At 37.2% G+C, this 18,162-nt stretch overlaps 1 protein-coding gene across 5 annotated transcripts; it reads left to right on the forward strand.

Moving 5' to 3' along the window:
* Positions 1 to 3,295: 3,295 nt before the first annotated feature.
* LOC111293925 (histone-lysine N-methyltransferase ATXR3-like) lies at positions 3,296 to 17,894 on the forward strand. 5 transcript variants are annotated; one of them, XM_022887000.2, is made up of 20 exons: positions 3,296 to 3,611; positions 3,757 to 6,399; positions 6,755 to 6,811; positions 7,675 to 8,856; positions 9,389 to 9,753; positions 9,840 to 10,394; positions 10,486 to 10,586; positions 11,177 to 12,236; positions 12,382 to 12,453; positions 13,475 to 13,585; positions 13,688 to 13,788; positions 14,506 to 14,605; positions 14,690 to 14,785; positions 14,903 to 15,070; positions 15,202 to 15,327; positions 15,475 to 15,528; positions 15,922 to 16,169; positions 16,251 to 16,359; positions 16,515 to 16,814; positions 17,314 to 17,894. In XM_022887000.2, the coding sequence occupies exons 2-20, from the start codon at positions 3,954 to 3,956 to the stop codon at positions 17,488 to 17,490; spliced, it is 7,428 nt and encodes a 2,475-aa protein (XP_022742735.2). In that variant the 5' UTR covers positions 3,296 to 3,611; positions 3,757 to 3,953; the 3' UTR covers positions 17,491 to 17,894. The 5 variants fall into 5 exon arrangements, with proteins under 5 accessions (XP_022742735.2, XP_022742742.2, XP_089601421.1 ...); XM_022887007.2 differs by having other exon boundaries at positions 9,392 to 9,753; XM_089745295.1 differs by lacking the exon at positions 15,202 to 15,327.
* The last annotated feature ends 268 nt before the right edge of the window (positions 17,895 to 18,162 follow it).

The following is an 18,162-nucleotide window of genomic DNA, read 5'->3' on the forward strand; positions in this document are numbered from 1 at the left end:
TGGTTTCAACCATCCATAAAAGTAAATAGACCCAACCCATCCATAAAAGTAAATAGACTCTCTGTCTTACTCAGATCCGATATCTGAAGCATCAGTTTAGAGAATTTTTAGATGTACTCCCTCATGTCCCCTTACTGGCTAAGCTGGCATAATTTTGCCTATGCCTCATCATTGGCGTACTATAGATAAAACTGCTCATTGAACTCTTTTTAGAACTCCTCCCAGGTTTCAATCATGGTGCCCTCGCACCAGACATCATCACCCCTACACTTCCATCATAATAAGGCAACATCAATAAGATATATTGAGGCGGTGCTTACCTAGGTAGCATTGTCTTGCATGCTCGTGGCTTAGAAGTACTATTCCATCCCTTATAGGTAGTTGTCTACTTCCTTGGCCGCGTTTGTCCCCTTGAACTCTTTAGGCTTGGAAATCTCCATATGGGTCTTAGACATCCCAGCGAACATGCCATTCCCAATAGCAGTCCTGCAAATAGCGAGCTCCCCCTGAGCTTCTCTATCTCTCTGGGCATGGCCTCCATCCCGTTGCGCATGGTCTTCACTTAGGCTTCCAATACTTCGTTCTTTTGGGTGATCATGTTGTGGCCTTCATTGAGAGCAACTTGCAACTCACCCTTGAGCTCCTCCTCCATGGAGTCTAGCACTTCAACGTAAGTCTCCACATTGTCAAGCTTCTCCTTCACATCACCTATGGTCACCTCTATCTTGGATAGCCTCCCATTCATGGTAGACCAGATGTCTCTCGAACTGGCCTTCTTGCCCTTTTTGTGGCCTTGCTCTAGAGCTTTTGGTTGTTGGCTAACAACATCGCCCTGGGATGCCTTCTCCTCAACTGCGATCTAACCTGCACACAAACACAAGCAGAACCTAAACCAAACATGCTCTGATACCAACTGTCACGGGCTCCGATCTAAAACTCAAAATCTGTGCGGCCTTAGGTTTAGAATCACCTCATTTTAGCCTAAGTCAGCTTAATCTACAAGCATGTGGGCACTAAAACAATAGGAATGACAGAATGCACAAGTATGAGAGAGCTAAAAAATTGTTAAAATATGTTCTGTATATTACTGAAGCAAAGTGTCTGATGATGTACAAAGAAAGTTGGGGCGACCCTCTATTTATAGTTAAGGCCCTCAGCTCTACCTATGGTTAGCTCCTAAAATCAAGAGGATTACAATATCTCCTAAAAGTCAGGGATTACATAAATTATACATTAATATAAAAGGTTTCTTTTCATTTTCAGGGTCAATCAGATCCTCTTGGAGGCTCTTATCGATCCTAACTGCTTCTAAAAGATCCTGGATTAGTCTTACTCCCCTGGGCCTTCGTAGATATGATGCGGGCATCTTGCGGGCTTGACTTTGGCTGTGCAGGCAGGCTTGCATGCTATGCAAACGATCTGAACTCCTCTCCAAAGCTTAGTGCACAATCCCCTATCAATATCTTTAATGCTCGAGCCTTCACTCCTAGTGCTCGAGCCTTCACTCCTAGTGTTCGGGCCTGTGCACCTGGTGCGCTCGCCCAAGACATGACAAAGGCACCTAATGAGCTCCACATGCTTAAGAGATTGGCAACTAGCGATTGGGCTTATAGGTTAGGGTAGCCCATAAAAAGTCAATGAAAAAGATAGGCAAAATCTTTCCCAACAAAAAAATAAAGAATTTGGGCTTTCAACGACAACTTCAGTGTTCAAATAAGCCAAACACTGATGATCAACTTTCCTAAAATATTCATTCCAAGTTGGGCGCCAAAACACTTCCGTTATTTTTCCCGAATCTTCTTACCTCCCCTCATTTCTGATAACTCCGTAACATTCCATTCACCGTAAAAGCTCCCCGAAATGACAAAAAACGCCCTCGATGCACTCATTTTCATATTCTGTACTGCTCGAGAGCAGACGCCGATAAACGTATAGGATAATGGAGTATTTGAATGAAAACTGATCTTTCTGCTGCCTCGCCCTTTTCGGGGAACGGGAGAGGCTGCTGCATGCCACGGACGCCTAATAACGCATCTTGTTATGCCTCATTTTTTTATGGTCAATCATCTCTTTGATATCTGATTAATTTGGATTCAGATATAGTTGTAAAAATGCAAATCCAACTTAGTTTAATAAAAATCCAACTTTTAATCTAACATGAACTTAATGGTGTTGTATTAATTCAATCTAAAATATCTTTTCTGAATTTTTTTTTTCTCTTTTTTTTAACGGTTGCAGGTACATATGAGATCAAAGAATAAAACTTAAGCTCAGCCGACATCATGCATCAAAATTATACATAACTAGAACTATTAAAAAAACATATGAATTATCAATTCATCAATTATAAAAGATAACTTTGGAAAAGAGAGAAAAAATATACATGAAAAAAGAAATTAGAAATTGAGAAACAAGTTTAAAAATATAAAAATATGGAAAATAATTTTTAAAATTGCCATTTAATAAAAAAAACTCCAAAATTAAGTTATTTTTGGGTTAAAAATGGAAAACAAGTCTTTGTTTTTTTTTTATTTTTCCAAATTAATGATCTGAATTTTTTTTATTTTCTATAAAATTTAAATGTTATTTGTGTACATTAAAACCCCAATTCAAAGTTGCAGCTTTATCTCTCAATAACAATTAAAAAAAAAATTACATGTAGGTTTAATGGTCCATGTATGTTTTTTTATTCTCTCAAGTTAAGTAGGTGAATAAAAAAGGAGAATAAAAAAAAAGAACTAGTTATTAAATAATGAATTATTATTTTATTCACTATCGATAGAAACATTTTAAATTTTACAAATGTAATTAAAATATATTTATTTATAATATTAATTTATTAATTTTAAATATATGCTAATGAAATTTGTACTAATTTTTAATTTATTGATGAATTTTAAAAATTCTACTAATGTATTAAAAAATTTACTTGATCCCTTTTCTTATATATAAAGGGTAGTGTGGCTGGAACTCAAAAGTCTTTCTTTGATCACGAGACAAAAATATTTTTTATATTTATTAAAAATATTAAACAAACTTTACTGACATTATCATGATTTATTTTCTTTGTTAAAAATAATTGATTTGAAAGTAAAAGAAGAAAAGAAAAAAATGATTCCCAGTCAACCAAGTGAGGACTCCAAGTTTGAAGGAGCAGTACTATTATACGACTCAACTTACCGTCCTTTTCCTTCCTCCTCATCTCATTACCTACAACTATCAGGGGTAATCTTGTACTTTTGTACATTCACCTCCTAAATCCATAAAATTTACAATCATAAAATGAAATAAGATCGTTAAAAAAAAAAAATACTTACTAATTTTTATTAAAAAAAAAAGAAAAGAAATTACAACACCAAAGTTTCCTCTTTCGGACCAAGAACACGAAGGCGAGAGGAAGAAACAGATACAAAACAGAGAGCCAAAGAAACAGATAGATAGAGAGATTTTCTTTTATTATTTCATTTCTTTTTGTTTTGCCCAAAGATTTCTCTTTCTACAGCTCTCAAATTCATCGTAGTTTCTCTCGATCTGTTATTCACGTTCATCGATTTATAGCTTTCCCTCACGATTTCCTCGCCCCCGATCTATCTCACTTCTTTTTTCTATCGGTAATTCTCTTTCTTTTTAGTTTCTTCTTTAATTCTTAGCAATTTTTGGTTTCCATTCCCACGGTATTCGAACCCTAGAAACCGTGTTGGATTTCAAATGCTTTCGTTTTTTCTTCTCATTCATTTGTTTTTTTTTTTCTTTCAGCGAAACCCTACATTGATTTGGCTGGTTTGGTTTTGTGGTGAAATTTTTTGTGAATTAAGTTAATTTGGAGGAGGTGATTTGAGGAGTTGGAAAAGAGGGGAAGTTTGTGAAGTATGAGCATCGATAGTCCCGGGAAAGGGGAGAGAGCTAGGGTTTGAGACAAGTAGGAGAATTCGGAGGAAATTGTGGGAATTTCCATGGGTGATGGAGGAGTTGCGTGCATGCCTTTGCAGCAGCATCAGCATATCATGGAGAGGTTTCCAGTTACAGAAAAAACGCTTTGCCCCAACAATGGACTTACTTCGAAGCCTGTTAAGCTCGAAGACAACGCACAGCAGCAACCGCAGCCGCGGCAACGAAAGAAGAAGAAAATGGTGAAGGTTAAGAAAGTAGTGGTGGTTAAGAAGAAGGTGGTAGCAAGAGCAGTAGCAGCAGTAACAGCAAAAGCACAGAAGAGTGAATTGGTAGTTAAAGCAAAGAGTGAAGCGGGGCTGAAGAGCAGTAAAGAGGTTGATAAATGTGAGAATTCTGGGCAGAAGGAGGAAGTGGAAGAAGGTGAATTGGGAACGTTGAAGTGGCCCAGAGAAGGGCAGAATGGGGAGGTTGGGATTGAGAAGTCAATGAGTCTAGAAATTGAGAAGGGTGAGATTGCCAGTGAGAAATGGAGGAAAGAGGAAGTAGAGAAGGAGAAGATTGTTTCTGAGGGAAAAAGGAATGTGGAGAAAGCCGAAACTGTTCCTGGGAAAAAGGGAGAGGTGGAGAAAGGGGAAACCTTTTCTGGGAAAAAAGGAGAGCTGGTGAATGGAGAGATTGTTATGGGTAAATGGCGAAAAGGGGAGGCTGGGAAGAGGGACATGGTTCTGGAAAAAGGAAAGAAAGGGGAAGCTGAAAAGAGGGAATTTGGGTCATGGAGAGGGGCTAAAGATGACCTAGATAAAGGAGAGTTCGTTCCTGATAGATGGCATAAAGGGGAAGTGATAAAGGATGAATACAGTTACAGTAAATCTCGTAAGTATGAGTTAGGAAAGGAAAAAAGTTGCAAAAATGAGATGGAACGCACAACACCTTCTGGAAAGTACTCGGTTGATGATCTTTATCGCAGGAAGGAATTCAGTAGAAGTGGTACTCAGCATAGCAAAAGTTCTTCCAGATGGGAAACTGGTCATGAAAGGACTTCCAGGATCAGTTCAAAGATTGTGGATGAGGAAGGCTGGTATAAGAGTGAGTACAGCAATGGTAAGAACCATGGACGAGATTACCCTTCTAGTAATCGGTTGAAGCGGCATGGTACTGATTCAGATAGCACTGAGCGCAAGCACTACGGAGATTATGGCGACTATGCAAATTCAAAAAGCAGGAGGCTCTCTGACGATTTTGGTCGCAGTTCCAACCCGGAGCTCTATTCACACCACTCTGTTGAGAGGTTCTATAGAAATTCTTCTTCCTCAAGAATGTCTTCATTGGATAAATACTGTTCAAGACGTCACGAGTCCTCTTTGTCATCTAGAGTTGTTTACGATAGGCATGGGCGTAGTCCAGGATATTCTGAGCGGTCCCCACGTGATAGGATCAGGAATTATGATCACAGGGATCAGAGCCCAATTCAACGGGAGAGATCCCCATGTGCTCGGGACAGATCCCCATATACCTTTGAGAAATCCCCTGAGAGATCCCCATATGCGCGTGATAGATCCCTGTATGCTTGGGAGAGATCCCCATTTGATCAGAGTCGTCGCTATGATCACAGAAACAGAAGTCCTATTAATGCAGAGTGGTCCCCACAAGATCGAGCTAGATTCCATGATCGCAGGGACCGGACCCCAAGCTATTTGGAGCTGTCCCCACATGACCGGAATAAGCCCAATAATCACAGAGACACTAGTAGAAAAGGTGCAGTAAATGAGAAGCGTAATTCACAATATGGTTCTAAGGGGCAAGAAGGTAAAGTCAGCCAGAGGGATCTTAGTGGAAGAGACTCACTTTCCTCAGTTAAAGAATCTCAAGATAGGACCAGTGTTGGCAATATGAATGGATCAGATGAAAAAAATGCTGTGTGTGAGTTTCACAAAGAAGATCAATCTCTGAGTCCCAGTGTAAATTGCCAAGAACATCCCCTTCCTGTTGATGAGGCATCTCCTGAAGAGCTGAAATCAATGGAGGAAGATATGGATATATGTGACACACCGCCTCACATTCCTGTGGTGGCTGAGGCAGCCGTGGGTAAATGGATTTACCTTGATTATTTTGGTGTTGAACGGGGGCCTTCAAAATTATGTGACCTTAAGGCACTTGTGGAAGAAAGGGTTCTTTTGTCAGATCATTTAATCAAGCATTCAGATAGTGATAGGTGGGTGACTGTTGAAAATGCAGCTTCGCCAATATTGATTGCAAGTTTCCCATCCATTGTATCTGACACTGTAACACAGCTGGTTAGCCCTCCTGAAGCTCCTGGCAACTTACTGGTAGAAATTGGAGATCCAAGGCCATTGGGCACTCACAGTGGTGATGAGACAGTGATGAGCTACCGAGATGACAGTGCAGCTGCATCCGAGTCCTTAGAAGATCTTCACATTGATGAAAGGGTTAGAGCCTTGTTGGACGGTATTAACATTATTCCTGGCAAGGAGCTTGAGATAGTTGGGGGTATGCCATCACTAACTATATATCTTTGACTGTTTTCTCGTACCAATGCTTTTTTAACTCCTCTCTGAGTCTCTGTACGCACATTTTTCTTGTTCTTGATTTTTTTTTTTTTTTTTTTGCGGTTTGTCATGCATTTATATATATATATATATATATATCTGTGTACACCAATATACATACACTTATATGTATATATATAATATACATACACACATATATATGTGTGTACACCAGTATACATACACTTATATGCATATATATATACACACACAAATATAGGCTCACACATGATTTTGTGTATTTGAGGAGATTTCTTATTTATTCCCTGTTTTTCTCTAATTTTATCATCATGCAGAAGTTCTGCAAATGACATTTGATGATGTACAATGGGAAGGGTGGGGAAATTCTGAAGGTATGTATTTCTTGGAGTAGCCTGCATTTCAATTCATACTTGTTGATTAACGCTTAGCTCACCTCTTAGCATTTGGTTCGTTTCCCCCTATTTTCTACTGGTGAGATGATACATTTGAAGGTGATAAGTACAAACAGATGGCATTTGGATAATAGTAGTATTTCAGACATCATAGTTGACTTTTATTTTTCTAATATCTGTAAAATCAGTTTCCAATTTTATTTTCAAATGTAATCGTCCTTCTATTCTTCTGGTTGTGGTCAGCAATTGTGGGGTTGGGGTATTCAATTCCTGTCTTCTCCTACAGTTAACAAGGATTATTCTTAGCTCAGAATTTACTTGCTTTGTTCAGATAGTTCTATAGGGATTTTTTTAATTAAAATGTATAAAGTTTTAATATCTTGTATTAACAAGACTTAGTATAAATGCCAGTAGAGGTACCATTCGTCTATTTTTGTGTTAAATCACATTGGACTTAGAAAGGACTAATGTTCCATATTTATTTGATATATTTCAGCATTTATTTTGTTCACATGTACGCTCAATTTCTTTTGCTTGATCAAGAGTTAATATTTGTCCTAGTTATTACATCTTTGAACTTTCAAGCTTTATTTCATTTCTCAGAAGTTTTTTGGTCTTCTTATTATGTGCACTTGAGCTCATCTAGATTTTCCAGGTAGAGTGGCAGGCTGAATTGCAACTGAAATGAAATCATTACATTAGTTCTATCCAAACAATATATAACATTGAGATGAATTCAAAATGAAGAAAATAATGGAATATCCAGAATCTGACAGCATAACTTTGGGCATTTAGTCATCCATCTTGTGATGTAAGTTTATTCTTTATCTTTGGTATTACAGGTTTCACCTGGTTTTTGAGTCGTATAGGGGATCAACATGATAAAATAACTGACAAAATATCTAGCTACTCTGAATCCAACTCAAAGGAGGCTGCAGAATTCAGGGTTGGTGCACACTCTGATGTTTCCTCATGTGCTGACTCTAGTGACTGGTTTTCTGGTCAATGGTTATGCAAGGGTGGGGACTGGAAGAGGAATGATGAAGCTACTCAGGAGAGATCTTCTAGGAAAAAACTTGTTCTTAATGATGGTTACCCTTTGTGCCATATGCCAAAGTCTGGGTATGAGGACCCTCGCTGGCCTATGAAAGATGATCTGTACCATCCTTCTCATAGCAGAAAGCTTGACCTCCCTTCTTGGGCTTTCTCCAATACAGAAGAGAGAAGTGATTGCAATGATATTAGTAGATCTAATCAAATTAAGCCTTCTGTTGTGAGAGGAGTGAAGGGAACCATGCTTCCAGTAATCAGGATAAATGCATGTGTGGTTCAGGACCAGGGCTCATTTGTATTTGCACCCCGCACAAAAGTTCGAGGGAAGGAGAGGCACTCTTCGAGATCTGCTTGGTCACACTCTACAACTAGTGATATCAAGAAATCATCAGTAGAATGTGATTCATTATCAAAGGCTGTTAATGATCAAGGCTTGAAAGGATCATGGAAGTTCATTGCACCAGTTAGTACTCCTAAAGACCATGTTTGTACTGTTGATGAGTTGCAGTTGCACTTGGGTGAGTGGTACTACTTTGATGGTGCTGGGCATGAAAGGGGACCTTCATCTTTTTCTGAACTTCAGGTCTTGGTGGATCAAGGAGCTATCCAGAAACATAGCAGTGTTTACCATAAATATGATCAAGTTTGGGTTCCAGTCACGTCTGCTGCTGGGGGTTTTGAAGCCACTGCATGGAATCGGCTCGAGAATGTTGGACCAGCTGCTGATTCTTCAGGACCTCTGCTTTTAGACTTGCAAGATGCTGCAATTAGTGATAATAATACAAGATCCTGTTCGTTTCACAGCCTACACCCCCAATTTATTGGTTATACTCGTGGGAAGCTTCATGAATTGGTCATGAAATCATTTAAGAGCCGGGAATTTGCTGCTGCCATAAATGAGGTTTTAGACCCATGGATCAGTGTAAAACAGCCAAAGAAAGAGATGGACAAGAATATTTTCCAAAAAACAGGTATGTTCAAGCAAGTTTAATTGCTACATATGAGTCTAGGTTTGGATTGGCTAAGAAATACTTTAACTTAAAATGAGATGCTAGAGCTTTTCCCAAGTTTTTGGGGCAGCCTTAAGGCATTTTGCAAAATCTGATGACTTTTTTAAATATATAAAAAATTAATTATTTAGTAGTTAATATGATAATTGTCTTCATGATGCATATTTAGTGTACCTTCTCATTAAAACAAAAGAATTCTGCTTGGAGCAGACTAGTGTTTTTAGGTCATTTCCTTTTTCCTCATTTCACTTTTTTGACTTTCTGGCATGCTCATTTTGGCTTTATCACATACATCCATTTGTCAAGGTGTGTATGTGCATCTGTTCACCAATTTAACTAGGTAAGGGTCTTTATTACCTTCTTGGACTTGGTGAAGATGATTGTGTGATGTGCAAATTTTTGCCATTTTTCTTTATTTTGTTAATTTATGTGACATTTATTTATTTATTTTTCTTTCTTTGTACATATGTGGATGAATTTTGGCCTGAAATAGTAGATAATGGCAAACGAGCACGGATGATGATTAATGGACGTGAAGAAGAGTATGACATTGAAGATGAGTTGCAATCAACCCGTAAGGATGAGCCTGCATTTGAAGATTTGTGTGGTGATGCGGCCTTCCATGAACAAGAGGGTGTATGTTCTGTTACTGAGATGGGGAACTGGGGTTTGTTGGATGGTCATGTGCTGGCACGAGTCTTCCATTTCTTGAGATCTGACATGAAATCCCTTGCCTTTGGTTCTTTGACTTGTAAACACTGGAGAGCTGCTGTCAGGTTTTACAAGGGGATTACAAGGCAGGTTGACTTGTCATCTCTTGGTCCTAAATGTAGTGACTCTGTTTTGCGGAATATCATGGTATGTTTAATGGTTGTAAATACTTGAATATGAATTTTTTTTTTCCCCTTTTACCACTCAGGTTTAATGTAATTCTCTACTTGCAGAATGGTTACAACAAAGAAAAGATGAATTCCATGATTCTAATTGGTTGCACAAACATAATTCCCAGCACTCTTGAAGATGTTCTTCATCTTTTTCCTAGTTTATGGTATATAGATATTAGAGGTTGCAGTCAGTTTGGGGAGTTGACTGTCAAATTTCCCAATTTGAGGTGGTTCAGGAGCCGAAGTTTGCATGCTATGACAATCACGGATGAATCAAATTCTAAAGTAAGGAGTCTGAAACAGATTACTGAGAAAACTTCATCTGGCCTTAAAACAGGCTTGGGGAGTGCTATTGATGATTTTGGTGAATTGAAGAGTTATTTTGAAAGTGTAGATAAAAGAGACTCTGCAAACCAATTATTTTGTCAAAGTTTATATAGACGTTCAAAGTTATTTGATGCTAGAAAGTCCTCATCCATTTTATCTAGGGAAGCTCGTATCAGGCGATGGGCCATCAAGAAATCTGAAAATGGATATAAGCGGATGGAGGAATTCCTCACTTCAAGTCTGAGGGACATCATGAAGGAGAATACTTTTGATTTTTTTGTGCCCAAGGTACTGTTAGTCTTCTGCTTTCTGTCTGGCCATATTTTTTTCTACATTATGTGTAAAAGGCTTTATTCTTTTGCTGTCATTTGGTTATTAGGTTGCAGACATTGAGGAAAGAATGAAAAATGGTTATTACGTTGGCCATGGTCTGGGTTCTGTTAAAGAGGACATCAGCCGAATGTGCAGGGATGCAATAAAGTAAGGTTTTCTAGTTGCCTCTTTTTTCGACTTTATAAGTTGAAGAATAATTAAGTTGCAAAGGCTTTAAATCATCCAAGCTGTGGTCATTTTCTAAGTAGTGTGGTTACCCATTTTATTTTGCTGTGAGAAATTGAAATGTAGGTTAGCATTGGTTTATATATATATATATATATATATATATGTGTGTGTATATATATATGTTGTGTGTGTGTGTGTTGTGTACATAAATATATATTATGTATATGTATATTTGTTAATCTCTCTGTCCTTAAATACTCCTCAGCCTGACAAGTTCTGACAGAATTGTTACTCCTTGGCGCTTAGATCTTATGGCCGCCACATATAATGTATTTTATTTCTTCTGTGAAATTTGTAATGTATTTTCCTCTTTATATGCCTAAAGCTGTTCTCCCCCGCCCTTTTTTAATATTTATTTTTTATTTTTATGTTTAATTTATTAAACATAAACTGTTATTTTTTTCACCTGCTTCTTTTTCCGCTTTATTTTTAGGGTCATACATTCAGCATGAGTATCTGATAGTAAGCTTCCTCTTTCTCTTGTTGATTTACCAATTTTTTGGATGTAGAGCAAAAAATCGTGGCAGTGCTCGGGATATGAATCGCATAATTACTTTATTTATTCAGCTTGCCACACATTTAGAAGAGGGTGCAAAGATTACTTCTTCTTATGAAAGAGATGAGTTGCTGAAGTCATGGAAAGATTACTCACCTACCGGGTTCTCAAAGTACAAGGAGAAAGTTGGTAAGGCAGTCAATGAAAGGAAGTACATGAACAAGAGCAATGGCACTTCTTTTGCGAATGGTGATGTTGGTTATGGGGAATATGCATCTTATAGAGAAATTAGAAAGCGTTTATCGAAACTTAATAGGAAATCTCTTGACTCAGAAAGTGAAACATCTGATGAACTTGATCCCTCTTCTGAGGATGGCAAAAACGAGAGTGAGATTGAGAGTACAGCTTCAGATACAGAGAGTGACTTGGATTTCAAGCCTGAAGGTCAGTCTGGGGATTCAAGAGGGGATGGGTACTTTGTGGCAGGTGATAGTTTTGATTCTATGGCTGATGATCGTGAATGGGGTGCTCGCATGACCAAAGCCAGTTTGGTTCCTCCTGTCACCAGGAAATATGAAGTCATTGAGCAGTATGTTGTTGTAGCTGATGAGGAGGAAGTGCGACGTAAGATGCAGGTATCCTTGCCAGAGGACTATGCTGAGAAGCTCAATGCTCAAAAAACTGGCACTGAGGAGTTGGATATGGAACTTCCTGAAGTCAAAGATTATAAACCTAGAAAAGAGCTTGGAGATGAAGTTATGGAGCAAGAAGTTTATGGAATTGATCCATATACTCATAACCTTTTACTTGATTCCATGCCAGAGGAGTTGGAATGGCCTTTAGAGGATAGGCAATCTTTTATCGAAGATATTCTCCTTCAAACTCTGAATAAGCAAGTTAGACAGTTTACAGGCACTGGGAACACTCCAATGATGCATCCATTGCAACCCGTTGTAGAAGAAATTAAAAGAGTTGCTGAGGTGGATTGTGATATAAGGACAATGAAAATGTGTCAAGGTATCCTGAAAGCCATAGATGCTCGTCCTGATGAAAACTATGTTGCTTACCGAAAGGTATACATGTGCTTTATATCTCATGTTTTATTTTCTGTTCTTTTTCTCCGTTATATTTCATAACATTATATTGTTTTCTCTTGCTCCTTAGTTTTATGATGCTGATGTTTACATTTTCCTTTTACACTGCAATATGCTTTATTAGGGTCTGGGCGTCCTATGCAACAAGGTAGGTGGTTTTGGAGAACAAGATTTTGTTGTGGAGTTTTTGGGAGAGGTATGGATTCGAATTAGATTACAAGCAATTTCATTTGTATAAGCCTTAGTGCGGATGGTATATCCTTTCCATTTTTCTTGTAGGTAATGTTTGGTATCATTTTCAAGATCACCATGATAATTTAATTACCAAGGTGATCTTATCATTCGTGATTTGGAATCACTTTGTTTGCTTAACGATCTTTAATTCATGGGAATTAAAGATCAATGTGTCTAGTATTACTTAAAATCAAACATAATTTTATTTGAAAATATCAAAATAGTCATGCATATTGTAATAGTTACACAAGTTAATAATTTCAATGTTGTTTAAAGATAATAATTTATAAAATATTAATAATATTTTATTTTTAAGTAAATAAAATATAATTAGATTAACAAATATATTTATTAATAGGTAAACTAATTTATATAATATAAATTATGTAAAAAAAAATTTGGATTTGAAAATAAAATTAATCTATTCAAATCATAACAAAAGAAAGTAAAAAAATATATATATTATATATACATATAAAACACTAAAAAAAGTTAAAAGAGAGCACATAAATTATTTTTGAACTTGTTAAAATAAATATTAGTTTGAAAATATAAAAGTTTATAATATAAAATAATTACAATTTTGAGAGAAAGTAAGTTTTTAATTCACATAGTAAATGGATAATATTGATTATTGTTAATTTTATATCTCACTGCACCTCAGTGATAAAAGTTTTTCACCCTTTTGGTTGGTAATTAGATCATCCTCCAATGCAGTGATATGATCACTCTTGATAATCCAAAATCACCGCCACTTAGGATTATTAAGTGCTTACCAAACATGGCGATCTGATCACCATATGTAGATCACTGTGATTTTTTGGATGATCACTCTGTGCCAAACACTACTATAAGGTTTTTAACTTCCAGCTATATAAAAAAAATTACTGTTTTTTTATTACTGTGTAGCTACTCTCTGGCTTCTGGCGTTTGAATAAGTTCTCTTTGAAGTCCTTTATGCTGACAGGTTTTAAATTTCATAGGTTTATCCCGTCTGGAAATGGTTTGAGAAGCAGGATGGAATTCGGTTGTTGCAGAAAAACAGTGACGATCCAGCTCCTGAGTTTTACAACATCAACCTTGAGAGGCCAAAGGTGTCTACGCCAACACTTCTTGTGCTGTGTCTTTTTGTGGTTAACTACTTAATTTTACTTGCTTTGCTGAAAATGTTTGCCTGAACATCTCTTATTTATCAGGGTGATGCTGCTGGGTATGATTTAGTTGTTGTTGATGCCATGCACAAGGCAAATTATGCGAGTCGAATTTGTCATTCATGTCATCCTAATTGTGAGGCCAAGTAAGTATATTCTGTTGCTCTTTTTGGTCTGTGTAGGATTGTAAAGCAACATATCCAGTTTTTTAAAGTACCTTCCTCATTTCCCCCATAGTTTGTGAATTTCGAGACTTTTGTAGGGCAGAATAATTTGGATTTTCTTAATATGGAATGATATGTTCACCAGTGCCAATTTTGGCGATTTATATTAATAATTATGTACTAGATGTTTGACAAATACTCGTATAATTGTTGGACAAGTTTAACCTGTGGACAGGAAAAATGAAGTATTTGTTCTTGGTTGGAGGTTTTGCACTTCAGATATACTTAAATTAACTTGTGCAAGGATTTTGGATGCCTAAAAGCTGAAAAAGTGATTGTTCTACATCAAAAAGTAGCATGGATGTTAAACATGTTTGTATTTTGTTATTTATGTGGATAGACTGTATGCTAGTATGACTGTTACCCTGTGGTTCCAAATAACTTATCCTTTTTCTTTTGGGACAAATTGTAGTTTAAACCAGTCTCTATTATCTGATTATTTAACAGTTTTATGCTTTGATTGATTTTTTTTGGTGCATAAAGTTTTTGTTGATTGGCATGACATCTGTGAGTATACTCTATCTTAACTTCTGTTCCTTAACAGACAACTTAGCCCAGCTACAAATCGTGTTCCTTTCGTATTACCAAGATTTTGTTTCTGTTATTTCAGCTTCTTGTTTTACCATTTCTTGAATGCAGAGTTACTGCTGTAGATGGTCAGTACCAAATTGGAATCTATGCTCTACGTGCAATAAGATATGGCGAGGAGATTACATTTGATTATAATTCCATTACAGAGGTTTGAATCTTCTGTCCTATCAGCTTTGTTACTGAAGAAAGTTCCTATATTCTTATAGCTCATGTTTGACACTTATCTTATTAGAGCAAGGAAGAATATGAAGCATCTGTCTGTCTCTGTGGTAGTCAAGTCTGCCGTGGTACCTACTTGAATCTGACTGGTGAAGGTGTATTTCAGAAGGTATAGAAAAAAAAAGAAAAAAAAAAAATGATACTTTATTTACTGCCTGTTAAATCAATTGATCCTTTTCTCTTCTGAGTTTTGAAAAGTTATCATAAGAAATGCATTGTTCACCAGGTATTGAAGGAGTGGCACGGAATGCTTAATCGACAACAGCTAATGCTAGAAGCTTGTGAACTAAATTCTGTATGTGAAGAAGATTACCTTGAGTTAGGGAGGGCTGGTCTAGGAAGTTGTTTGCTTGGTGGGTTGCCTGATTGGTTGGTTGCATACTCAGCTCGTGTGGTTAGTCTTTGCTCTGCTCTCTTGCCATTTCATTAGTTGTTTATTTTTTTAAAGAAAGAAGGGGAAAAAAAAACGAAGGGAAGGAGGGAGTGGGGAGCTTATATTCTCCTGAAACTTATTTTCTGGTGTAGGTGAGGTTCATAAACTTTGAGAGAACAAAGCTCCCTGAGGAAATTTTAAGGCATAATTTGGAAGAGAAACGGAAATACTGTATAGATGTATCTCTTGATGCAGAGAGGAACGATGCTGAGATTCAGGCATGTTGCTGTTCTGATTTTGTGTGTGTGAATGGCATTTGCATGTCTCTGTGCCTATGGTTACGTCTACTTATGTTTGTTTGAAGTTATTTATGCTTGCAGTTAAATATAAATGCTCATCGTATACTTTTCTGTTGATCGAGATAGGCTGAAGGTGTCTATAACCAAAGGCTTCAGAATTTGGCAATTACTCTTGACAAGGTGATTACCCTCTTTGTCTCTGTATAACAAATTTTGAAGTTTAAATATTCTTCCATGGAACAAAATATGGTCATGTGTAATATGTTGTTGTGCATGGTGGGATCGTTTCTATGGTCATCCTGCAAACAAGAAGGATGCAAAACTGTTTATTTTGACCTGATGTTTGTGATTTTGAAGAGCTGAGCAACTTTTTGGAATGCATAGATTACTCTCTTGTTCATTTGGACTAATGGTTGGATGGCAGTCATCTTTATCGCATGAAATTCTGACATTGCGGTTAATGATATCAAATTATGTAGAGGCTAGATCTTCTGCATTATGAGAGAAAATTTTGTACTTGCTGATTATATTATACTAGTATCCCTACATTATCATCTTTGATTCTGTTTTCAGGTAAGATATGTTATGAGATGTGTGCTTGGTGACCCCAAAAAGGCTCCACCTCCAATAGAGAGGCTTAGTCCTGAAGAAGCTGTTTCCTTTCTCTGGAAAGGAGAAGGATCACTGGTTGAGGAGCTTCTTCAGTGCATGGCTCCTCATGTGGAAGATGACATGCTCAATAATTTGAAGTCCAAGATTAGGGCCCATGACCCATTGGGTTCTGACAACATTCTGAAAGAACTTCAGAAATCTTTGTTATGGTGAGTCCGGTTTAAATTTGTAACCATTTTGTTGCATTCTAGTAAAGATGTGATCTAATCATTTCTTTCATTGTTTTCAAGGTTGAGGGATGAGGTTCGGAATCTTCCATGCACATACAAGTGTCGGCATGATGCTGCAGCTGACTTGATACATATTTATGCTTACACAAAGTGCTTCTTAAGAGTTAGGGTGAGTCTTTTTACTATTATCTTTCTGATAATAGATATTTTTTCTTCTTTTTATTCTTGGGATGAGGGGGGGAGGGGGATTGCAGAGTAGACAATGTTTTTCAATGCTATTGTATCGTTTATCATTTGATCTAAATCAATTATTTGTACGCACAGGAATACAAAGCAGTAACTTCTCCCCCAGTCTACATCAGTCCTCTCGACCTGGGCCCCAAGCATGCTGACAAGTTCACAGGTCTTCAGGAGTATTGCAAGACATATGGTGAAAATTATTGTTTAGGGCAGCTGATTTTTTGGTATAGCCAGACAAGTGTTGAGCCAGATTGCAGCCTGGTTAGAGCAAGTAGGGGTTGCTTGTCATTACCTGAGATTGGTTGCTTCTATGCCAAGGTTCATAAGCCATTAAGGCATCGTGTTTATGGCCCAAAGACTCTGAAATTTATGCTGTCATGGATGGTAAGCTTCTTTCATACATTTTGTAATGATGCAAATACCGATCTGAGTTCTTTGAATTTCAAGTATGGGGATACCCCACATGCTTCCCGGACTAAATTTTATTGTCAACTCACAAACATTGGGCATTCCCTAGATTGTTCAGATAATTTTTATCCATCTTTACATCATAGAATTTGTTAGGTTGTGGTGATACAAACTTGGAGGGGATGGAGCTAATCTATTTAAAACTGTTTTCAAATGACAGGCCTCAATTCTAACCTGATTGTATTGTGGATTAGGTTGTCTTTGTTTTGCCAGAGTGGACTACAGTTAATTATCCTTTATAATCCCAAATAGAAAAGTAGCATTCCCACTGTTAACTTGTATGTAGAGACCAATAGTATTGACTGGAAAGAATATTGCCATATGGAGAAACTCACACTGGTTGGTGGTTTATATCCCCCAGCATGGTATATTGTTATCGGTGGATACTGTGGTTACTTACCTGTTCTTTGTGCAGGAGAAGCAACCCCAGAGACCGTGGCCCAAGGACCCAATATGGTCATTCAAAACTACTCCTAAAGTTTTTGGCAGCCCGATGCTAGATGCTGTTTTAAATAATTCTTCACCGGACAGAGATATGGTGCACTGGTTGAAGCACAGACCAGCAATATTCCAGGCCATGTGGGATCGGTGAGGCTTTTATAGGTTTGGGTTGTTGTAAATGTTTTGGAATGATTTCTCAATTTTAGTTTGCAGCTACCCTTTAGCATGGTAGCTGGTAGTCATTCCAGAATATCATTTCTTGTGCCGCTCTCGTCTCATTCTTATGTACAGTTCTCATATTTGTATTTGTAATTCATTTTGTTGTAGTAGGGCATTTTTTTTTTTCTCTCCTTTTCCAGGAAATGATGGAAAAGAAAGAAAATCTCGAGGCTTTTTTTTTCCCTCGACTTGTCTCATAACTTGACGGAATATCATTGGTGATACATTAGGGTAGCAATTTTTGAAGACTAGAACTTGCGGATAAGGTTTCTGTCCAAGATTTGGTATCTCTCAGGCTGGATAAATAATAAGGTACATTTTCTGATTAGAAAACCATCTTGCATTGTGGAATGACCAATGAGATTGCCTTTTGATTAAACAGAAAACAATGCCTAAAATAGGTGTTACTAACTTATTATGTGTCATCTTTGAACAGCATCAGCATTCAGAGTTTCGATAGTAAGGTTTATGTTATTTTCTCGAAGCGAGAATATTTCAGTTTGATACTATATCAAAACTCAAAAGAATCAACATAGGGCCTAATGTTATTTTGGCCAATATAGAGAGAAGCAGGGATCATTTTTGGTCTATTTGGAGACAGAAA

Source organism: Durio zibethinus, chromosome 16, assembly GCF_047325235.1.
Source record: "Durio zibethinus cultivar Kanyao isolate XHJ-2024 chromosome 16, ASM4732523v1, whole genome shotgun sequence".
NCBI classification, from domain to species: domain Eukaryota; kingdom Viridiplantae; phylum Streptophyta; class Magnoliopsida; order Malvales; family Malvaceae; genus Durio; species Durio zibethinus.

Excerpts from the sequence above, each read along its gene's own strand:
- LOC111293925 (XM_022887000.2), top strand. The coding sequence starts at position 3,954 with ATGGGTGATGGAGGAGTTGCGTGCATGCCTTTGCAGCAGCATCAGCAT. Across the intron at positions 6,400-6,754 it reads GGAGCTTGAGATAGTTGGGG|AAGTTCTGCAAATGACATTT; the intron begins GTATGCCATCAC and ends ATCATCATGCAG. Across the intron at positions 13,789-14,505 it reads CATCCTAATTGTGAGGCCAA|AGTTACTGCTGTAGATGGTC; the intron begins GTAAGTATATTC and ends TCTTGAATGCAG.